The sequence below is a fragment of the Pituophis catenifer genome, unplaced genomic scaffold (assembly GCF_029215685.1).
Source record: "Pituophis catenifer annectens isolate HBS135680 unplaced genomic scaffold, rPitCat1.0.hap2 SCAF_2, whole genome shotgun sequence".
Taxonomy (NCBI): Eukaryota; Metazoa; Chordata; class Lepidosauria; order Squamata; family Colubridae; genus Pituophis; species Pituophis catenifer.
The window spans coordinates 34,079,512-34,103,692 of NW_027256882.1; the positions used below are offsets into that span (position 1 = coordinate 34,079,512).

General features: G+C 45.6%; 1 protein-coding gene across 2 annotated transcripts in view; it reads left to right on the forward strand.

Annotated features, from left to right (window-relative positions):
• The window catches only part of PPT2 (palmitoyl-protein thioesterase 2), a 90,330-nt gene that overhangs the window by 41,113 nt on the left and 25,036 nt on the right, over positions 1 to 24,181 (forward strand). For both annotated transcript variants that reach the window (XM_070936628.1, XM_070936627.1), the window contains exon 3: positions 11,351 to 11,517. In XM_070936628.1, coding sequence (XP_070792729.1) covers positions 11,362 to 11,517 — 156 coding nt within the window. In that variant the 5' untranslated portion in view covers positions 11,351 to 11,361. The remainder of the gene's footprint in view (positions 1 to 11,350; positions 11,518 to 24,181) is intronic.

Here is a 24,181-nt window from a genome sequence, read left to right on the forward strand (position 1 = left end):
CTAGTGATCTGTCTCCGTATTAAACATGGTGTAATTGTTTGGGAAAGCTAGCAATATTTGTTCGAGGAACATTTTCTGATTGGCTTTGATCTACATGGATCCCTGAATCTTGCAAGACTAGATGTGGTTCTTCTTTATCTTTGTGTTGAACTAAGGAGGGGCTTGTCGGAGATGTTTCCTCAGGTTACTTTCTTGGCTAGGGCTCAAATCCCTCTTATCTCATAGTTGCCTTGATGGCTGCTCTTCGTTCCCTCTGCCCTCCACAGCTATGCAAAACAGAACTGATTATCCAGACCCAACCCCCCTCAAAAAAGTTTCTGGAATAAGAGAAAGGTCCCATAGTTTGACAGGTTCAACTCTCTCCTTGTTGTGGCCCGCCAGTGGCCAGCGGAACTGGCAGCAGATTTGGACAGTGAGGAGATTGGGAAGGAATGTGGGCCAGTCCTGGAGTCTGGGGAAGGCTCTGATGAGGGTTCTGCATCGGAGGCAGAGATGGGGCCAGGGCCATATGCCAACTATCAGCTGCCTTCAGAGTCAGACATCAGTGAGGCAGACGAACAGCTGGAGCCTGTTCCCAGTGTGCGCATGCGCAGAGTTGCCAGATGAAGGGAACAGCTAAAGAACAAGGGTCGACTTGGGAGTAAGGCCACAGGTGGACGATGAAGGGCCCCTCCCATAGAGAATGAAAGAGGAGCGAAAGGGAAGTGAAGTTTTCAGCAGACAATTAGTTCATTCCTGCATTCTTGCCAAGTATTGTGGAGTCTGAAAGATATCGGCCTGGCCCCTCTCCAAGCCTGATAAAGGTCAGTAATTGTGAACTATCTTGAAAGACTGTGGGAGAAGAAAGACTTTGCTGGAGCGGAATTCACCGTAAATTAAATAAAAAGTTTTTTTGTCGGGACAAGGAATCTGCTTTGTGGTTTGGGAAAGCCTAGGTATAATCTTCACCTGGAGATTATGGCTGTCAAAATCCAATATATTTAGAAGTGTAAAATGAGAAAGTCTGAGCTAAAGTTGAGATACTCACTGGGTATATTTTGGCACCTATGCACAGGTAGTCCTTGACTTACAACAGTTGGTTTAATGACCGTTCAAAGTTACAACAGCGCTGAAAAAAGTGACTTATGACCATTTGCACACGTACGACTTTTGTAGCATCCCCATGGTCAAAATTCAGATGATTGGCAAGTGACTCATATTTATGACGGTTGCAGTGTCCGGGGTGTGTGTGTGTGTGTGTGTGTCATCGGATCCCCTTTCGCGACCTGCTGACAATCAGAATCAATGGGGAAGCCAGATTCACTTAACAACCATGTTACTAACTTAACAACAGCAATGATTCACTCAACAACTGTGGCAAGCAAAGTCGTAAAAGGGGGCAAAGCTCACTTAATATCTCACTTAGCAACAGAAATGTGGGGCTCAATTGTGGTCGTAAGTCAAGGACTACTTGCATTCTGTCTATTTCTCTCTCCGCCTAACCCATTTTATAAGGTTGCTGTGAAGATCAATTCAAAATGTAGTTTTAAGACCCTTAAAATCCACGTGGAGTTTTTCTAGAGAGGAACTAGATATTGAGAAAAGATAGGCATAGCTTGGTTGAATATTCAGGTTATTGAATCTGGATTACCTGACAGAGATTATTACTTGGCATTTTCCCAAAAGTCAGCCCACAGAGACTTGCTTAACTAACGTTTATTGAATAAGTGTTAGTTGGCTGAGTCTATATATTGTGTCAAGTCATGTTTCGCCCTGTATTTCATTAATTAAAGCCACAGTGTTGTGCTTGGCCATAAACCATGATTTATGAACTTTATTGGGTAAACCCAATATACTGGCCCAATGCCAAACAAACGTCAATGCAGCATAGCACAGGGGTGTCAAACTCGGTTTCATTGGGGACCGCATCAGGCTTGTGTTTGAACTCGGGGTGGGCGAGGCTGGGGTGGGCATGGCCATCTCGAGGTCACTTGTGTCGGGGGCACCTGTGGTGGCCAGGGTGGAGCTGGGGGGGGGGAATCTTCCTGCCACCCTCTGCCAGTGAAAACGAAGCCCGGGTGGACCACATATGGCCCTGCCGGGCTCCGTTTTCACTGGCAGAGGGCAGCAGGAGGCCATTGTGGCCAAAAATGGAGCCTGGAACATTTTCACTGACAAAGGGCTGGTGGAGGTCATTATGGCTGAAAATGGGGCCCGGGAGGCAGTGGTGGGTTTCAAAATTTTTTACTACCGGTTCTGTGGGCGTAGCTTGGTGGGTGTGGCTTGGGAGTGGCAGGGGAAGGATACTATAAAATCTCCATTCCCACCCCACTCCAAGGGAAGGTACTGTAAAATCTCCATTCCTTCCCCAATCCAGGGGAAGGTTACTGCAGAATCCCCATACATGGGGCTCCCCTTGGGGTGCACTCAGAGGCTGCAGTTAGTCCAGAATGCGGCCGCGCGGGGGATTATGGGAGCGACGGGGCGCTCACATATGACACCTCTCCTGCGCGAGCTGCACTGGCTTCCGGTGGTCTTCTGGGTGCGCTTCAAGGTGTTGGTGACCACCTTTAAAGCGCTCCATGGCTTAGGGCCGGGGTATCTGCGAGACCGCCTTCTGCCGCCAATAGCCTCCCATCGACCGGTTCGCTCGCACAGAGAGGGCCTCCTCAGGGTGCCGTTGGCCAGACAGTGTTGGCTGGCGACCCCCAGGGGGAGAGCCTTCTCTGTGGCATCACCTGCCCTCTGGAATGACCTGCCCCCTGAGATGATATCAGACCTCCGGACTTTTCGTCGGGCCCTGAAAACACACTTATTCCATCTAGCCAGGCTGGCTTGATCCCACCCTCTCAGTTTTAATTGAATTTGGTTTTAATTGGGTTGTTTTAAATTTTGGGCTGAAATTATTTAATTGTTTTTTAAACTGTTTTTAAATTTTATATGCTATGTTTTATCTCGGCTGTACACCGCCCTGAGTCCCGCAGGAGAAGGGCGGTATAAAAATAAATTTAATTAATTAAATAAATAAATAAATTTCCTCCGGATCAGCTGGGATTCGGGAGGCAGAGAATAGATGGGGGCGGGGCCAGTCAGAATTTTTACTACCGGTTCTCCGAACTACTCAAAATTTCCGCTACCAATTCTCCAGAACTGGTCAGAACCTGCTGAAACCCACCTCTGCCGGGAGGGCTGTGCGCAGCCCTCTTGAGCTCAGTTTTCGCTGGCCGAGGCCAGTGGGCTGGTCCTTAGCTATTTCCATGGCAACCCCACGGGTTAGATCTAAGCAACCCACCGGCGAGATCCGGCCCGGGGGCCTTGAGTTTGACACCCCTGGCATAGCATGTGTGAACCTGGTCTGTCTAAATAGACCTGCAACATTATGTACATACAAAGTTGCAGAAGGCTGATCTAGAGAAATCCTGGCTAGTTAATAAGCTTAGAAGATTTGCCTTCTGACTCTAAGCAACCTGTGATCTCCTTCTCCTTTGTGTCTGTTTCCAAGAGGGCAGAAATATTTTAGATCAATGACTGTAGCTTTCTTTTGGGGTACATTGACATATAGGTGGATCTGAATGGGTACCTAACCTTGGGTTTTACAAGCATCCGTTTAAGTTATTTTTTCAATAGCTTTATTAAATTTGTCAAAGTAAAAATAAATTTGTAAAAGTAACAAAAGAATTATCAAGAAAGGAAACCGTAAAGAGGATAGAGAGAAAAATAGGAAATAGAGGTGCAGTAATTTTTTTTTAAAATGTAGAAAGAAAGATACACAAAAAAAGAATGACTTCCGACTCCTTTTGCAGCAGATAGAAATGAAACTTAAATTCAACTCAGGGCGACTGAATGGAGCTGAGCATTTACTGGCTGGATGCCCTTCCTAACGTCTATGTGGAGTTGACAGCAGACATTTTCTCTTTGTGTTCTAATAGAGAAACATCTGTCTCTGCCTAGGATTGAATACTCGGCCTCCTAAATGTGAGGCGAGCATCGGCACCTCTAGGCCACCACACTGTCTAAAATTACACAACAATATCCATTTTTAAACAGTCTCTGAGTATTGCTAATCATTAAATCCATATGTCGTCATTTTTATTCAGTTCCCCACAAAAAGTCCAAAAGAGGCTAAAAAGTTAATCAGTGCCTTTTTCTCTAAACATCCATTTCTTCATTCTTCGTTCTTTGTTATATTGCAAGCTCTTGGTTTTAGTTTCCAAAACTGAAAGAGTCTTAAATTGGAACGTGTTTGTTTATGGATTCAAATGAATGGGATGCATTCAGGTCTTGGATTAGGCTTTTGAGTTGGAAAACAGATTTCTTCTGGATGACGCAATCCATGCTTTTCAGCGCAGATTTGCAAGGGACACTGCCTGCTTGTGTGAAAGTAGGTCAGTTGAATTCCTGCCCGGTGAGGAATAATAACGGATTAGGGTTCACTTCCATATCCATCCTACGTTTACAGACACTGAGTAGACTAAGGCAAATCATTTCCGCTTGATGAACCCTGGTGCCTCTGTTTGAAAGAATAAATGGCATAGTCTAGGTTGAGTTACTGCGAGAGCGATCAGAGAAAATAATTGAAAGTGAAATTTGTTTTCAAGATATACTGTGTATTGTTGCATTCACAGGGGCAATGAGAATTATTTTTTATGTTTTATATTTCTGATTTTACATTGATCATGGGTAGACCTTCCCAATTACTTGTGCCTAATAGGTTGCCAATCCCTTCATTTTCTTCTCTTTTTTTTCCCCTTCCCGATCAAAGAAAAAAAAAAGATTGTGTGATTTATTTTTTTGTTAAATTTATTGGCCACCCATCTTACCATGGAGTAATTCCGGGTGGCTTGCATTATTAAAAAGATAAAACTGTATAAATAAAATATTACAAAAATGCAAAATACAACACACAGCCCTAGCTAAATGATAGGGAGGGAGGGAGGAGGAAGGGTGGGGTGTGGAGGAGGTGGGATCAGTTAATCTTAATCTATCAACCACCTCCAGTGGGATGCTTCCCCATTGGAGCTCCAAGCAAGCTGACAGTACCAGGTCTTTTAAGCTCTTACGGAAGTCTTTAAGGTCTTACATAAAACTTTAAGGTTTTACAGAAGGTCAGGAGGGTTGGATCAAAGAGAATTACAGAATTCATGCTTCGGAATATACCAACATGAATTTAAGATTGTAAAATATGAAACAGAGTGCCCACAAAAAACAAGATGTCGGAGAGATGTACCTTATTCTTGACAAGCTTAATGCAAAGAGATTGTCAACCGTCCCACTGGCGTAGAGAGCAAAAAAAACTCCTGGGACATTTTTTTTGTACCAAGAGCTTTACTGAGGATTCCCTATGGGTAGAGAAATAGAAAAGCCGGATCTAACTATTTCGCGCACAAACAGTATAGGAAAATTTACCCTTTTCTCCCCGTACCTTCCATTGTCCATTCTCTATTGATCATTTGCATTTGTGTTGTTTTGAGAATGGTTTGTCTGCCTCGGATGTTCTCAACCAATGACCTTGGGTGTTGGATACATCCAGTGGTGGGATTCAAATAATTTAACAACCGGTTCTCTGTCCTAATGACCTGCTGGGTGGGCATGGCCAGGGGGTGTGACAGGCAGCACTCGGCCTCCTCCATCCCCCTGGGAGCAAAAAGGGGCCATGTGGGGGGCCCCACTGCATCCCCCCATGCCCTGTTTTGGGCCTAGGCTTCCCTGCAGCCTCCTGGGAGCAAAAATGGGCCACAGGGAGGCGCTCTGCACCCCCTTGCACCCCATTTCGGGCCTAGTAGGCCTCCCTGCACTTACCAAGGAGCCAAAATGGGGTGTGTGGGGACTTCTGGAAGGGGTGGGTGTTACATATTAAGTTAAGTTGATTGGAGTATTGGGATTGGGTGTTGTAAGCACAACGTTCATTGGTTAACAACTGACAGCTGGCGGTATAAAAGGAGCTGTCAAGCGCGGGTTCCGGCTCTCTCTGTCATGTTTGTATTAATAAAGGTTCAGTTAGTTTAATCTCCGTCTCTGTCCTGTCAGCCGGCACTGAGAACAAAATAGTGGCGACGAAGGTGGGATTTAGGAAGTATAACCTCCAGAATTAATCGAAAACGGGTTCCAGTGCTGAAGAAAAAAAAAAAAAATATTTGAGTAAGGGCGATAGCGGAGCGGTGAGGAGAAATGGCGTCGCCTCAGAATTTCGCTCCATTCAACGCTACTGTGGAGTCGTGGGAAGCGTTTGTTACTCGGTTCGATTGTTTTTTGATCGCTAACGACTACCGTGAGTTGTCAAGTGAGAGAAAACGGGCGTACTTCCTGAGTCTGTGTGGGCCAGAAATGTTTGAAACAGCGATGACGTTAATGGCCCCGTTGTCTGTACACGCTGGCACCTGGGAGGACTTCCTGAATAAGTTAAAAAATCATTATGCTCCCGCGCCGTCCCGTATAGCTCGCCGGCAGCATTTCTACCACCGAGACCAGGCTGAGGGCGAGTCAATAAGCCAATATGTGGCGGCACTTAGAAAAGCAGCGAGGCACTGTCAATTTACCAATTTAGATGATTATTTATTAGACAGACTAGTCAGCGGAGTGAGGGACGAGAACCTAAAGCGTCGGTTAATAGCCAAGCCTGACTTATCTTTCCAGGATGCCCTAGATGAAGCGTGCGCTGCTGAATTAGCCGTTCTATCACTGGCTGATTTACCTAGGGGGCAGTGCTCAAATAAGGCAACAGGCGAGCAAATTCATCAAAACGTGACTGAGTTCAGTGATGAAGACATCCCTGGGATAGAGGGTAACGTCGCTCGCATCAAGACTTCTCCGCGGCCCGGGAGACAAGATACACTAGCACAGGGGAGATGCAGGAGTTGCGGAGGGGGTCATCAGCGAGTCAGTTGCCGTTTTAAAGAGGCAACGTGCTATCGATGTGGGCGCCGTGGCCACATCGCGCGGATATGTCAGTCCCCGACGCTGAAGGAGAAAACTCCGCCCCCTCAAGAACAGTATCGTGGTCCGCGCAGACAGGAGGCGGGAAGGAACCCGAGAGCGAATTGGGGGCGTGAGTCTGCAGGAGTAAATGGGGTGTATCAAACGCAGCGAAAGACCGCCTCGCCAAATAGGAAACCGAAAATTAATGTGGAACTCGCCATCGAGGGATGACAGTGTGAGATGGAGGTGGACACAGGGTCAGCACACTCCCTCATTGCTTGGAGTACAATTAAGCGATTAGTGCCCCACATCTCTCGTCGTCGTTTGGACCCTTGTAACCTGCAACTCCGTGATTATCAAGGGAACCCCATCAGAGTGCTGGGATGTGGGCAGTTCAGAATAAAATTTAAGACATTTTCAGGACGCCTGCCGTTAATTATAGTTGAGGCTCCATTACCAAGCTTATTGGGCTTAAATTGGTTCCAGGCATTGGGAATTACTATTCAGGGGGTACACGCCATCCAGTCCTCCGAATTGGAATTGCTAATTAAAGAATTTCCTGATGTTTTTGATGGAAGGCTAGGTTGTTATAATGGGCCCCCAGTATCCTTCAGCCTAGATCCTGGCGTGACCCCGAGACGATTGAAACCACGCCGGGTGCCCTTTGCGCTGAGGGCACGGGTGGATGCAGAACTGGATAAATTAATTTCTCAAGGGGTGTTAGAACCTGTTGAATTCGCACGCTGGGAAACCCCTATAGTAACTCCTATTAAGGCGGACGGATCGGTCCGTATTTGTGCTGACTACCGGGCTACGCTGAATAAGGCCCTATTAGGTAATGCTTACCCCGTTCCTGTCGTTCAGCATCTGCTACACTCATTGGGGCAAGGGTCGATATTTGCAAAGCTGGACCTGGCCCAAGCCTACCAGCAACTTAAAGTGGATGACCTGACGGCGGAGGCACAGACAATAGTGACCCATAGGGGGGCATTCCGGTGTCGCCGGTTGCAGTTCGGGGTCAGTGTTGCCCCGGGGATCTTCCAGAGCATGATGGAACGTTTGCTGCATGGACTCCCCGGGGTTATTCCTTATTTTGATGACGTTCTCGTCTCAGCTTCTTCGACTTCACAGCTATTGGAGCGGACACGGCAGGTTCTTCGGAAGCTAGCTGCTGCAGGTCTGAAGGTTAACAAGACCAAATGCCAAGTCGCGGTGCGCCAGGTGGAATTCCTCGGATTCCTGGTGGATAGTTCGGGAATCCATCCGACGGCAGCTAAAACATCGGCCATTATGGACGCTCCTCCTCCTAAGTGTAAGGCTGATCTCCAATCTTTCCTAGGACTACTTAACTTTTATGCTGTTTTTATTCCGCATAAGGCGTCTGTTGCTGAGCCCCTTCACCGGCTATTAAAACGTGACGCTCGTTGGCATTGGGGTGCTCGAGAGGCTAAAGCATTTTTGGCTGTCAAACATCTCCTGACCTCCAACTCGGTTCTCACCCAATTTTCTACACACCTGCCGGTAACCTTAGCATGTGATGCCTCCCCGTACGGGGTGGGAGCGGTGCTCAGCCATGTCCTACCTTCTGGCCGTGAGTTGCCCATTGCCTATTATTCTAAGACCTTGGCACCAGCAGAGCGTAATTATTCGCAGTTAGATAAAGAGGCTCTCGCCTTGGTGGCCGGGGTCAAACGGTTCCACCATTACCTCTATGGCCGTCCCTTCGTATTATACACTGATCATAAGCCTTTGTTAGGCATATTGGCAGGCGATCGCCCTGCTCCTCAAATTCTGTCCCCCCGCATGACCCGTTACTCTGTCTTCCTCGCTGCATACGAATATCGACTGGTTCACCGGCCTGGGAAGGATCTCGCTCACGCTGACGCATTGAGCCGATGCCCCAGCCCTGACTGGCTAGAGGACCCTGTCCCTGTGTCCTCTGTGTTCCTGTTGGAGGACGCGCCATTGTTGATCACCGCATCAGACGTCGCCCGGTTCTCCGCGAAGGATACTACCCTGCAGCAGGTGTTGGACTGGATGGCCAGAGGTTGGCCACCAGGGCCCTTCGCTCCAGAATTCCAGCCATTTGCCAGCCGCCGCCTCGAACTTTCTACTCAAGCGGGGTGCCTTCTGTGGGGTCACCGGGTGGTTATTCCACCCCCCCTTCGCTCCTCATTGTTGAAGAAATTGCATCGGGGTCACCCGGGGGTGGTCAGGATGAAGGCGTTAGGCCGTTGCTATATGTGGTGGCCTTTGATGGACCGGGACATCACTGACTGGGTCGCATAGTGTTCGCAGTGTCAGGAGAACATGTCAATGCCGCCTAGAGACCCCCCAGGGGAGTGGGAATCGCCTGGGGCCCCATGGTCGAGGTTGCATATTGACCTCGCTGGTCCATTGAAGGGTCAGTCTTTCCTGGTCCTCGCTGATGCGTTTTCAAAATGGGTTGAAGTCGTCCCATTACGGTCGACTACAGCAGAGGCTGTCATTAAGGTTTTGCGTTCACTATTTGTAACACATGGATTGCCTGACTGCATCGTTTCGGATAACGGTCCGCAATTTACTGCGGCCGAATTCGAGGGTTTTTTAGCCCACAGGGGCATACGGCATTGTTTAGTATCGCCGTTTCATCCTTCCAGCAATGGGTGTGCGGAACGCGCTGTGCGATCTGCAAAAGACGCACTGAAAAAGATAGGGCACGGGACGTGGGCTGAGCGGGTGGAGGAGTTCTTATTAGCTCAACATACCACGCCCTGTCAACTAACTAACAGGAGCCCGGCCGAACTTTTAATGGGCCGGAAGCTCCGCACAACTTTAGATCGTTTGCACCCCACGTACGGACATGCCAAGCCCTTTGATGCCATGAGACAATACAGGTCATTTGTTATAGGGGATCACGTATACGTCAGGAACTATGGGGGAATGCCCTTATGGTTGGCAGGGAAGGTTGTTGGGATTGCAGGTCCTTGCTCCTACCATATTGAGATAGATCAGGGAAAAATTTGGAAGCGTCACAAGGATCAGTTGAGGGCTCGGAGAAGTGGGGCCAAAGGTGGGGGTATGGCCGCCGAGCCAAGCTCGCAGGAAGTTAGATACGAGAAGGAACACCCGGTGCCGCCACAGGCAAACACACCGACCACCCATGGGGGAGAGGGTGAGGAGGAGAACTTACCTTTGCTGGATACGGGAAGCAGTACAGTAGAAGTAGGGGGCTCGCTTAGCCCGCAGCCCAGAGTTGAGGTACAACGGGAGGTGAGTTCAAATTCACCGCCGGAGGGGGCCGGAGGGGTGGAGCCCAGACGTTCAGGGAGGATACGGCGAAGACCCGCTTACCTGGGCGATTACGCATGCGCCTGACGTCGGTGCATGCTCAGATAGGTGGAAAGGGGTGTTACATATTAAGTTAAGTTGATTGGAGTATTGGGATTGGGTGTTGTAAGCACAACGTTCATTGGTTAACAACTGACAGCTGGCGGTATAAAAGGAGCTGTCAAGCGCGGGTTCCGGCTCTCTCTGTCATGTTTGTATTAATAAAGGTTCAGTTAGTTTAATCTCCGTCTCTGTCCTGTCAGCCGGCACTGAGAACAAAATAGTGGGGAGGGGAGGGGCCAGCCTGCAATTTAACAACTGGTTCGACCGAAGTGGTGCGAACCGGTTGAATCCCACCACTGAATCCATCTCAGGCTTCCAGTCTGCACATTTTCATTTCAAATTTCCTTCCCAAACCTCCCTTACATTCCAATGCATTCCCTCCCCCACCCCCCCAACCGTTACTATTGTCTGGCTGCAAGTGCAGCTGCATAGTGAGTCAACCATGGCCGAGATTTTTTATTTTAGACAACGGAGAGGTGAATTAGGTAATTCTCCAGCTGTCTAAAAGGGTACAGTCCACATTTACAATTTTTTTTTCAACCAGTGTAAGAATTAATCCAGGTCCCTCTGATCGCATGAACTCTTAAAACGAACATTAGACTTCTGTATTTATTTATATTTCACACTTCTTACGTGCCCATTTTTCCCCTGTAATGTTTCAAGCTGCCGGCCTGCCTACTGCTCCTATGGGGATGCATTGGAGGTAATTTTTCTCTGCAGCCTTTTTTAGGAAATAAAGTGAGGAGTGGTTATAACCTGAAGCTTTGATTCAAACTGCATCCTCATGCTGAAAAAAGCAACAAAATTAAATGAGGGGGGAAAAAACATCCAAGGAACAAGTGAAGGTGAATGGGAAGGGATTTCAACAATTGCCTTTGGAGTAAATAAGAGGGGTGTGTGTCCAGATCCCCCATTTTGTGATTATTCTTGATATGGCCGTAGACTCAGTGTTTCCCACTTCTAGGTTGAGCAGTCACTCCATAATATACTTTTGAGCAGAGAAAGGAATTTCTGGATTAAATGGACAGTGAGAAATCTCCTAGGGTTGGGCTGGAGGTCAATTTAACCTTTCTCTCTTGTCCAGCTGGTGGGACCATGCCACACCACCGAGGCTGTCTCCGGTTACTGGCTGCTTTCTGCCTCACCTTCCTTTTCCTCACGTTCACCGCCTCTTATAAGCCTGTCATCGTTGTCCATGGCCTGTTTGACAGCCCTTCTGACTTCCAGCTCTTGCTTAATTTCATCAATGAGGTGAGTGGGGGAGGCCACATTGATCAGACTGATGGGGGATGATGGGAACTATAGACACTGACCTCATAAATAATTATTTGTATCCTTTCCTCTCCTCTCTCCTCCTCCCTCCTCCCCTCCTCTCCTCCTCCTCCTCCTCCTCCTCCTCCTCCTCCTCCTCCTCCTCCTCCTCCTCCTCCTCCTCCTCCTCCTCTTCTTCCTCTTTCCTCCTGCTCCCCTTCCCTCCTTCTCCTTCTCCTTCTCCTTTCCCCTTCTCTCCTCTCATCTCCTTTTTTCTCTTTCTTCTCTTTCTCCAATATGGAATACTGCATTCAGTTTTGGTCGCCACGATGTATAAAAGATGTTGAGACTCTAGAAAGAGTGCGGAGAAGAGCAACAAAGATGATTAGGGGTTTGGAGCAGGGGTGAAATGTAAAATTTGTTACTACCGGTTCTGTGGGCGTGGCTTGGTTGGGGGGGGTGTAATGTGACTGGGTGGGCGTGGCCAACTTTTTTTTTTAATTATTTTAACTTTTCAAAGCATTTTTTCTGCAAATGGAAAAAAATGCTTTGAAAAGCCTCTGCCAATCAGGAACACAGCTGGGATCGTCAGAGCCTTTTCAAAGCATTTTTTAAACCACCTCTTCCGCTGAAGAGGTTGCAGAAAAAAATAATTTAAAAGTCTCTCTGATGATCCCAGCTGAGTTGCCTGATCGTCTTAAAAAGTGCTTTGAAAAGTCTCTCTGAAGATCAGGCAACTCAGCTGGGATCATCAGAGAGACTTTTAAAGCATTTTTTTCCTGCAACCTAGGGGAAGAGGTGCTTAAAAAAATGCTTTGAAAAGGCTCTGACGATCTGCGCGATCATCAGAGGCTTTTTTTTACTTTTAAAAGCATCTTTTTGGTGGAAGAAGTTGTAGAAGTAAAAAAAAAAAAGCCTCTGATGATCCTGCGACTCAGATGGGCATGGTGGTGGTGGGGATGCAGGGATTTTTTTGCTACCGGTTCTCCGAACCACCCGCCGCCATCGCTACCGGATCGGGCGATCCAGTCTGAACCGGGAGCATTTCACCCCTGGTTTGGAGGCTAAAACATACAAAGAACGGTTGCAGGAACTGGGTATATCTAGTTTAATGAAAAGAAGGACCAGGGGAGACGTGAGAGCAGTATTCCCATATCTCAGGGGCTGCCACAAAGAAGAGGGAGTCAAGCTATTTTCCAAAGCACCTGAGGGCAGGACAAGAAACAATGGGTGGAAACTAATCAAGGAGAGAAGCCACTTAGAAATAAGGATAAATTTCCTGAGAGTTAGAACAATGAATCAGTGGAACAACTTGCCTCCAGAAGTTGCGAATGCTCCACACTGGATGTTTTTAAGAAGATGTTGGATAACCATTTGTCTGAAGTTGTGTAGGGTTTCCTGCCTGGGCAGGGGGTTGGACTAGAAGACCTCCAAGGTCCCTTCCAACTCTGTTATTCTATTCTATTTCTCCTTCCCTCCTTCTCCTATCTTTTTCTTCTCCTCTCCTTTGCTAATCTGGGAGGGAGAACCTCTGTAGTCACCTTGTCCTGATTAGAATCTGGGTTAGAGTGTAATTTATTTTTCTGGGCCTCAGGTGACTCATTCTGGGCAGGCTGTAGACAAAATACACATACTCCTGTGTGGTACAATAAACAGGCTGATATTGCACAGGGATTGAGCTGGAAAGTCTTGTTTTTCTGGGCAGGAGAAAATGAAGGCTGAAACTCTGAAGATGCCAAATGCTTGTTTTATTGCCATCCAAATCTCAGTTCATGACCCTTCAAAACTAATAATCTCTTCTTTTGGAGGGTCCCCCATTCTTTCCTCCAGACCAAGCCACATGCCACAAAATACAATTTTAAATCTGGTAAATCCAACTTTCCTTTTTCTTTAGCGTCTTGCAACAATTTATACTTATTCTCAGTTTTTTTTTTCCATCTTGCCATGTGAACTTAGAAATATCCTTTTGCCATTGTTTAATACAGTTCATCAATCATCGGTATTGATAATGTCTGAAATAGAAACCACATCTTTGGTAAAATGTTCATCTTGATTATGGGAATTCTGCCCAACAAAGATAATTGTAATTTATCCCGTCTATGTATCCCACATTTTTTTCAAGATTAGCCAGCATGCACCTTCCTCTAACACCCTATAAGTAGTTTAGGTTGAGAATTATAGTAGTACCTCAATACTCATTAATTGGTTTCGGGAGATGCAATGAGTACCAAAAACTATGAGTACCAAACAGATTTTTCCCATAAGGAAAAATCATAATCACTACATAAAAATCAATAATTAATACATAATCAATATAATATATATATATATATATGCATATTCTTTCTAGCCAGGTTTTACCTATGTAAACTTAGTTGTTCTTCAGCCCTAGGTTCTGTGAAATCTCATTCACAAGTTCTTGGGCCCTTTTTCTGCTGCCAAACTGCAACTCTGTGTTGCTTCCTGGGAGACCCATTCTGCTGCCAAACTGCAACTCTGTGTTGCTTCCTGGGAGACCCAGATAGCTATTTCTACCTCTTAAGGCGTCATCAGTGGGCCACACCCACTTCCCAATTATCCTCCCTGTAAAAGGCATAATGTATCTTTTTTCTTTTTTCATAGGCTTTTATGTGCATATTCTTTCTAGCCAGGTTTTACCTATGTAAACTTAGTTGTTCTTCAGCCCTAGGTTCTGTGAAATCTCATTCACAAGTTCTTGGGCCCTTTTTCTGCTGCCAAACTGCAACTCTGTGTTGCTTCCTGGGAGACCCATTCTGCTGCCAAACTGCAACTCTGTGTTGCTTCCTGGGAGACCCAGATAGCTATTTCTACCTCTTAAGGCGTCATCAGTGGGCCACACCCACTTCCCAATTATCCTCCCTGTAAAAGGCATAATGTATCTTTTTTCTTTTTTCATAGGCTTTTATGTGCATATTCTTTCTAGCCAGGTTTTACCTATGTAAACTTAGTTGTTCTTCAGCCCTAGGTTCTGTGAAATCTCATTCACAAGTTCTTGGGCCCTTTTTCTGCTGCCAAACTGCAACTCTGTGTTGCTTCCTGGGAGACCCATTCTGCTGCCAAACTGCAACTCTGTGTTGCTTCCTGGGAGACCCAGATAGCTATTTCTACCTCTTAAGGCGTCATCAGTGGGCCACACCCACTTCCCAATTATCCTCCCTGTAAAAGGCATAATGTATCTTTTTTCTTTTTTCATAGGCTTTTATGTGCATATTCTTTCTAGCCAGGTTTTACCTATGTAAACTTAGTTGTTCTTCAGCCCTAGGTTCTGTGAAATCTCATTCACAAGTTCTTGGGCCCTTTTTCTGCTGCCAAACTGCAACTCTGTGTTGCTTCCTGGGAGACCCATTCTGCTGCCAAACTGCAACTCTGTGTTGCTTCCTGGGAGACCCAGATAGCTATTTCTACCTCTTAAGGCGTCATCAGTGGGCCACACCCACTTCCCAATTATCCTCCCTGTAAAAGGCATAATGTATCTTTTTTCTTTTTTCATAGGCTTTTATGTGCATATTCTTTCTAGCCAGGTTTTACCTATGTAAACTTAGTTGTTCTTCAGCCCTAGGTTCTGTGAAATCTCATTCACAAGTTCTTGGGCCCTTTTTCTGCTGCCAAACTGCAACTCTGTGTTGCTTCCTGGGAGACCCATTCTGCTGCCAAACTGCAACTCTGTGTTGCTTCCTGGGAGACCCAGATAGCTATTTCTACCTCTTAAGGCGTCATCAGTGGGCCACACCCACTTCCCAATTATCCTCCCTGTAAAAGGCATAATGTATCTTTTTTCTTTTTTCATAGGCTTTTATGTGCATATTCTTTCTAGCCAGGTTTTACCTATGTAAACTTAGTTGTTCTTCAGCCCTAGGTTCTGTGAAATCTCATTCACAAGTTCTTGGGCCCTTTTTCTGCTGCCAAACTGCAACTCTGTGTTGCTTCCTGGGAGACCCATTCTGCTGCCAAACTGCAACTCTGTGTTGCTTCCTGGGAGACCCAGATAGCTATTTCTACCTCTTAAGGCGTCATCAGTGGGCCACACCCACTTCCCAATTATCCTCCCTGTAAAAGGCATAATGTATCTTTTTTCTTTTTTCATAGGCTTTTATGTGCATATTCTTTCTAGCCAGGTTTTACCTATGTAAACTTAGTTGTTCTTCAGCCCTAGGTTCTGTGAAATCTCATTCACAAGTTCTTGGGCCCTTTTTCTGCTGCCAAACTGCAACTCTGTGTTGCTTCCTGGGAGACCCATTCTGCTGCCAAACTGCAACTCTGTGTTGCTTCCTGGGAGACCCAGATAGCTATTTCTACCTCTTAAGGCGTCATCAGTGGGCCACACCCACTTCCCAATTATCCTCCCTGTAAAAGGCATAATGTATCTTTTTTCTTTTTTCATAGGCTTTTATGTGCATATTCTTTCTAGCCAGGTTTTACCTATGTAAACTTAGTTGTTCTTCAGCCCTAGGTTCTGTGAAATCTCATTCACAAGTTCTTGGGCCCTTTTTCTGCTGCCAAACTGCAACTCTGTGTTGCTTCCTGGGAGACCCATTCTGCTGCCAAACTGCAACTCTGTGTTGCTTCCTGGGAGACCCAGATAGCTATTTCTACCTCTTAAGGCGTCATCAGTGGGCCACACCCACTTCCCAATTATCCTCCCTGTAAAAGGCATAATGTATCTTTTTTCTTTTTTCATAGGCTTTTATGTGCATATTCTTTCTAGCCAGGTTTTACCTATGTAAACTTAGTTGTTCTTCAGCCCTAGGTTCTGTGAAATCTCATTCACAAGTTCTTGGGCCCTTTTTCTGCTGCCAAACTGCAACTCTGTGTTGCTTCCTGGGAGACCCATTCTGCTGCCAAACTGCAACTCTGTGTTGCTTCCTGGGAGACCCAGATAGCTATTTCTACCTCTTAAGGCGTCATCAGTGGGCCACACCCACTTCCCAATTATCCTCCCTGTAAAAGGCATAATGTATCTTTTTTCTTTTTTCATAGGCTTTTATGTGCATATTCTTTCTAGCCAGGTTTTACCTATGTAAACTTAGTTGTTCTTCAGCCCTAGGTTCTGTGAAATCTCATTCACAAGTTCTTGGGCCCTTTTTCTGCTGCCAAACTGCAACTCTGTGTTGCTTCCTGGGAGACCCATTCTGCTGCCAAACTGCAACTCTGTGTTGCTTCCTGGGAGACCCAGATAGCTATTTCTACCTCTTAGGGCGTCATCAGTGGGCCACACCCACTTCCCAATTATCCTCCCTGTAAAAGGCATAATGTATCTTTTTTCTTTTTTCATAGGCTTTTATGTGCATATTCTTTCTAGCCAGGTTTTACCTATGTAAACTTAGTTGTTCTTCAGCCCTAGGTTCTGTGAAATCTCATTCACAAGTTCTTGGGCCCTTTTTCTGCTGCCAAACTGCAACTCTGTGTTGCTTCCTGGGAGACCCATTCTGCTGCCAAACTGCAACTCTGTGTTGCTTCCTGGGAGACCCAGATAGCTATTTCTACCTCTTAAGGCGTCATCAGTGGGCCACACCCACTTCCCAATTATCCTCCCTGTAAAAGGCATAATGTATCTTTTTTCTTTTTTCATAGGCTTTTATGTGCATATTCTTTCTAGCCAGGTTTTACCTATGTAAACTTAGTTGTTCTTCAGCCCTAGGTTCTGTGAAATCTCATTCACAAGTTCTTGGGCCCTTTTTCTGCTGCCAAACTGCAACTCTGTGTTGCTTCCTGGGAGACCCATTCTGCTGCCAAACTGCAACTCTGTGTTGCTTCCTGGGAGACCCAGATAGCTATTTCTACCTCTTAAGGCGTCATCAGTGGGCCACACCCACTTCCCAATTATCCTCCCTGTAAAAGGCATAATGTATCTTTTTTCTTTTTTCATAGGCTTTTATGTGCATATTCTTTCTAGCCAGGTTTTACCTATGTAAACTTAGTTGTTCTTCAGCCCTAGGTTCTGTGAAATCTCATTCACAAGTTCTTGGGCCCTTTTTCTGCTGCCAAACTGCAACTCTGTGTTGCTTCCTGGGAGACCCATTCTGCTGCCAAACTGCAACTCTGTGTTGCTTCCTGGGAGACCCAGATAGCTATTTCTACCTCTTAAGGCGTCATCAGTGGGCCACACCCACTTCCCAATTATCCTCCCTGTAAAAGGCATAATGTATCTTTTTTCTTTTTTCATAGGCTTTTATGTGCATATTCTTTCTAGCCAGGTTTTACCTATGTAAACTTAGTTGTTCTTCAGCCCTAGGTTCTGTGAAATCTCATTCACAAGTTCTTGGGCCCTTTTTCTGCTGCCAAACTGCAACTCTGTGTTGCTTCCTGGGAGACCCATTCTGCTGCCAAACTGCAACTCTGTGTTGCTTCCTGGGAGACCCAGATAGCTATTTCTACCTCTTAAGGCGTCATCAGTGGGCCACACCCACTTCCCAATTATCCTCCCTGTAAAAGGCATAATGTATCTTTTTTCTTTTTTCATAGGCTTTTATGTGCATATTCTTTCTAGCCAGGTTTTACCTATGTAAACTTAGTTGTTCTTCAGCCCTAGGTTCTGTGAAATCTCATTCACAAGTTCTTGGGCCCTTTTTCTGCTGCCAAACTGCAACTCTGTGTTGCTTCCTGGGAGACCCATTCTGCTGCCAAACTGCAACTCTGTGTTGCTTCCTGGGAGACCCAGATAGCTATTTCTACCTCTTAAGGCGTCATCAGTGGGCCACACCCACTTCCCAATTATCCTCCCTGTAAAAGGCATAATGTATCTTTTTTCTTTTTTCATAGGCTTTTATGTGCATATTCTTTCTAGCCAGGTTTTACCTATGTAAACTTAGTTGTTCTTCAGCCCTAGGTTCTGTGAAATCTCATTCACAAGTTCTTGGGCCCTTTTTCTGCTGCCAAACTGCAACTCTGTGTTGCTTCCTGGGAGACCCATTCTGCTGCCAAACTGCAACTCTGTGTTGCTTCCTGGGAGACCCAGATAGCTATTTCTACCTCTTAAGGCGTCATCAGTGGGCCACACCCACTTCCCAATTATCCTCCCTGTAAAAGGCATAATGTATCTTTTTTCTTTTTTCATAGGCTTTTATGTGCATATTCTTTCTAGCCAGGTTTTACCTATGTAAACTTAGTTGTTCTTCAGCCCTAGGTTCTGTGAAATCTCATTCACAAGTTCTTGGGCCCTTTTTCTGCTGCCAAACTGCAACTCTGTGTTGCTTCCTGGGAGACCCATTCTGCTGCCAAACTGCAACTCTGTGTTGCTTCCTGGGAGACCCAGATAGCTATTTCTACCTCTTAAGGCGTCATCAGTGGGCCACACCCACTTCCCAATTATCCTCCCTGTAAAAGGCATAATGTATCTTTTTTCTTTTTTCATAGGCTTTTATGTGCATATTCTTTCTAGCCAGGTTTTACCTATGTAAACTTAGTTGTTCTTCAGCCCTAGGTTCTGTGAAATCTCATTCACAAGTTCTTGGGCCCTTTTTCTGCTGCCAAACTGCAACTCTGTGTTGCTTCCTGGGAGACCCATTCTGCTGCCAAACTGCAACTCTGTGTTGCTTCCTGGGAGACCCAGATAGCTATTTCTACCTCTTAAGGCGTCATCAGTGGGCCACACCCACTTCCCAATTATCCTCCCTGTAAAAGGCATAATGTATCTTTTTTCTTTTTTCATAGGCTTTTATGTGCATATTCTTTCTAGCCAGGTTTTACCTATGTAAACTTAGTTGTTCTTCAGCCCTAGGTTCTGTGAAATCTCATTCACAAGTTCTTGGGCCCTTTTTCTGCTGCCAAACTGCAACTCTGTGTTGCTTCCTGGGAGACCCATTCTGCTGCCAAACTGCAACTCTGTGTTGCTTCCTGGGAGACCCAGATAGCTATTTCTACCTCTTAAGGCGTCATCAGTGGGCCACACCCACTTCCCAATTATCCTCCCTGTAAAAGGCATAATGTATCTTTTTTCTTTTTTCATAGGCTTTTATGTGCATATTCTTTCTAGCCAGGTTTTACCTATGTAAACTTAGTTGTTCTTCAGCCCTAGGTTCTGTGAAATCTCATTCACAAGTTCTTGGGCCCTTTTTCTGCTGCCAAACTGCAACTCTGTGTTGCTTCCTGGGAGACCCATTCTGCTGCCAAACTGCAACTCTGTGTTGCTTCCTGGGAGACCCAGATAGCTATTTCTACCTCTTAAGGCGTCATCAGTGGGCCACACCCACTTCCCAATTATCCTCCCTGTAAAAGGCATAATGTATCTTTTTTCTTTTTTCATAGGCTTTTATGTGCATATTCTTTCTAGCCAGGTTTTACCTATGTAAACTTAGTTGTTCTTCAGCCCTAGGTTCTGTGAAATCTCATTCACAAGTTCTTGGGCCCTTTTTCTGCTGCCAAACTGCAACTCTGTGTTGCTTCCTGGGAGACCCATTCTGCTGCCAAACTGCAACTCTGTGTTGCTTCCTGGGAGACCCAGATAGCTATTTCTACCTCTTAAGGCGTCATCAGTGGGCCACACCCACTTCCCAATTATCCTCCCTGTAAAAGGCATAATGTATCTTTTTTCTTTTTTCATAGGCTTTTATGTGCATATTCTTTCTAGCCAGGTTTTACCTATGTAAACTTAGTTGTTCTTCAGCCCTAGGTTCTGTGAAATCTCATTCACAAGTTCTTGGGCCCTTTTTCTGCTGCCAAACTGCAACTCTGTGTTGCTTCCTGGGAGACCCATTCTGCTGCCAAACTGCAACTCTGTGTTGCTTCCTGGGAGACCCAGATAGCTATTTCTACCTCTTAAGGCGTCATCAGTGGGCCACACCCACTTCCCAATTATCCTCCCTGTAAAAGGCATAATGTATCTTTTTTCTTTTTTCATAGGCTTTTATGTGCATATTCTTTCTAGCCAGGTTTTACCTATGTAAACTTAGTTGTTCTTCAGCCCTAGGTTCTGTGAAATCTCATTCACAAGTTCTTGGGCCCTTTTTCTGCTGCCAAACTGCAACTCTGTGTTGCTTCCTGGGAGACCCATTCTGCTGCCAAACTGCAACTCTGTGTTGCTTCCTGGGAGACCCAGATAGCTATTTCTACCTCTTAAGGCGTCATCAGTGGGCCACACCCACTTCCCAATTATCCTCCCTGTAAAAGGCATAATGTATCTTTTTTCTTTTTTCATAGGCTTTTATGTGCATATTCTTTCTAGCCAGGTTTTACCTATGTAAACTTAGTTGTTCTTCAGCCCTAGGTTCTGTGAAATCTCATTCACAAGTTCTTGGGCCCTTTTTCTGCTGCCAAACTGCAACTCTGTGTTGCTTCCTGGGAGACCCATTCTGCTGCCAAACTGCAACTCTGTGTTGCTTCCTGGGAGACCCAGATAGCTATTTCTACCTCTTAAGGCGTCATCAGTGGGCCACACCCACTTCCCAATTATCCTCCCTGTAAAAGGCATAATGTATCTTTTTTCTTTTTTCATAGGCTTTTATGTGCATATTCTTTCTAGCCAGGTTTTACCTATGTAAACTTAGTTGTTCTTCAGCCCTAGGTTCTGTGAAATCTCATTCACAAGTTCTTGGGCCCTTTTTCTGCTGCCAAACTGCAACTCTGTGTTGCTTCCTGGGAGACCCATTCTGCTGCCAAACTGCAACTCTGTGTTGCTTCCTGGGAGACCCAGATAGCTATTTCTACCTCTTAAGGCGTCATCAGTGGGCCACACCCACTTCCCAATTATCCTCCCTGTAAAAGGCATAATGTATCTTTTTTCTTTTTTCATAGGCTTTTATGTGCATATTCTTTCTAGCCAGGTTTTACCTATGTAAACTTAGTTGTTCTTCAGCCCTAGGTTCTGTGAAATCTCATTCACAAGTTCTTGGGCCCTTTTTCTGCTGCCAAACTGCAACTCTGTGTTGCTTCCTGGGAGACCCATTCTGCTGCCAAACTGCAACTCTGTGTTGCTTCCTGGGAGACCCAGATAGCTATTTCTACCTCTTAAGGCGTCATCAGTGGGCCACACCCACTTCCCAATTATCCTCCCTGTAAAAGGCATAATGTATCTTTTTTCTTTTTTCATAGGCTTTTATGTGCATATTCTTTCTAGCCAGGTTTTACCTATGTAAACTTAGTTGTTCTTCAGCCCTAGGTTCTGTGAAATCTCATTCACAAGTTCTTGGGCCCTTTTTCTGCTGCCAAACTGCAACTCTGTGTTGCTTCCTGGGAGACCCATTCTGCTGCCAAACTGCAACTCTGTGTTGCTTCCTGGGAGACCCAGATAGCTATTTCTACCTCTTAAGGCGTCATCAGTGGGCCACACCCACTTCCCAATTATCCTCCCTGTAAAAGGCATAATGTATCTTTTTTCTTTTTTCATAGGCTTTTATGTGCATATTCTTTCTAGCCAGGTTTTACCTATGTAAACTTAGTTGTTCTTCAGCCCTAGGTTCTGTGAAATCTCATTCACAAGTTCTTGGGCCCTTTTTCTGCTGCCAAACTGCAACTCTGTGTTGCTTCCTGGGAGACCCATTCTGCTGCAGTTTGGCAGCAGAAAAAGGGCCCAAGAACTTGTGAATGAGATTTCACAGAACCTAGGGCTGAAGAACAACTAAGTTTACATAGGTAAAACCTGGCTAGAAAGAATATGCACATAAAAGCCTATGAAAAAAGAAAAAAGATACATTATGCCTTTTACAGGGAGGATAATTGGGAAGTGGGTGTGGCCCACTGATGACGCCTTAAGAGGTAGAAATAGCTATCTGGGTCTCCCAGGAAGCAACACAGAGTTGCAGTTTGGCAGCAGAATGGGTCTCCCAGGAAGCAACACAGAGTTGCAGTTTGGCAGCAGAAAAAGGGCCCAAGAACTTGTGAATGAGATTTCACAGAACCTAGGGCTGAAGAACAACTAAGTTTACATAGGTAAAACCTGGCTAGAAAGAATATGCACATAAAAGCCTATGAAAAAAGAAAAAAGATACATTATGCCTTTTACAGGGAGGATAATTGGGAAGTGGGTGTGGCCCACTGATGACGCCTTAAGAGGTAGAAATAGCTATCTGGGTCTCCCAGGAAGCAACACAGAGTTGCAGTTTGGCAGCAGAATGGGTCTCCCAGGAAGCAACACAGAGTTGCAGTTTGGCAGCAGAAAAAGGGCCCAAGAACTTGTGAATGAGATTTCACAGAACCTAGGGCTGAAGAACAACTAAGTTTACATAGGTAAAACCTGGCTAGAAAGAATATGCACATAAAAGCCTATGAAAAAAGAAAAAAGATACATTATGCCTTTTACAGGGAGGATAATTGGGAAGTGGGTGTGGCCCACTGATGACGCCTTAAGAGGTAGAAATAGCTATCTGGGTCTCCCAGGAAGCAACACAGAGTTGCAGTTTGGCAGCAGAATGGGTCTCCCAGGAAGCAACACAGAGTTGCAGTTTGGCAGCAGAAAAAGGGCCCAAGAACTTGTGAATGAGATTTCACAGAACCTAGGGCTGAAGAACAACTAAGTTTACATAGGTAAAACCTGGCTAGAAAGAATATGCACATAAAAGCCTATGAAAAAAGAAAAAAGATACATTATGCCTTTTACAGGGAGGATAATTGGGAAGTGGGTGTGGCCCACTGATGACGCCCTAAGAGGTAGAAATAGCTATCTGGGTCTCCCAGGAAGCAACACAGAGTTGCAGTTTGGCAGCAGAATGGGTCTCCCAGGAAGCAACACAGAGTTGCAGTTTGGCAGCAGAAAAAGGGCCCAAGAACTTGTGAATGAGATTTCACAGAACCTAGGGCTGAAGAACAACTAAGTTTACATAGGTAAAACCTGGCTAGAAAGAATATGCACATAAAAGCCTATGAAAAAAGAAAAAAGATACATTATGCCTTTTACAGGGAGGATAATTGGGAAGTGGGTGTGGCCCACTGATGACGCCTTAAGAGGTAGAAATAGCTATCTGGGTCTCCCAGGAAGCAACACAGAGTTGCAGTTTGGCAGCAGAATGGGTCTCCCAGGAAGCAACACAGAGTTGCAGTTTGGCAGCAGAAAAAGGGCCCAAGAACTTGTGAATGAGATTTCACAGAACCTAGGGCTGAAGAACAACTAAGTTTACATAGGTAAAACCTGGCTAGAAAGAATATGCACATAAAAGCCTATGAAAAAAGAAAAAAGATACATTATGCCTTTTACAGGGAGGATAATTGGGAAGTGGGTGTGGCCCACTGATGACGCCTTAAGAGGTAGAAATAGCTATCTGGGTCTCCCAGGAAGCAACACAGAGTTGCAGTTTGGCAGCAGAATGGGTCTCCCAGGAAGCAACACAGAGTTGCAGTTTGGCAGCAGAAAAAGGGCCCAAGAACTTGTGAATGAGATTTCACAGAACCTAGGGCTGAAGAACAACTAAGTTTACATAGGTAAAACCTGGCTAGAAAGAATATGCACATAAAAGCCTATGAAAAAAGAAAAAAGATACATTATGCCTTTTACAGGGAGGATAATTGGGAAGTGGGTGTGGCCCACTGATGACGCCTTAAGAGGTAGAAATAGCTATCTGGGTCTCCCAGGAAGCAACACAGAGTTGCAGTTTGGCAGCAGAATGGGTCTCCCAGGAAGCAACACAGAGTTGCAGTTTGGCAGCAGAAAAAGGGCCCAAGAACTTGTGAATGAGATTTCACAGAACCTAGGGCTGAAGAACAACTAAGTTTACAT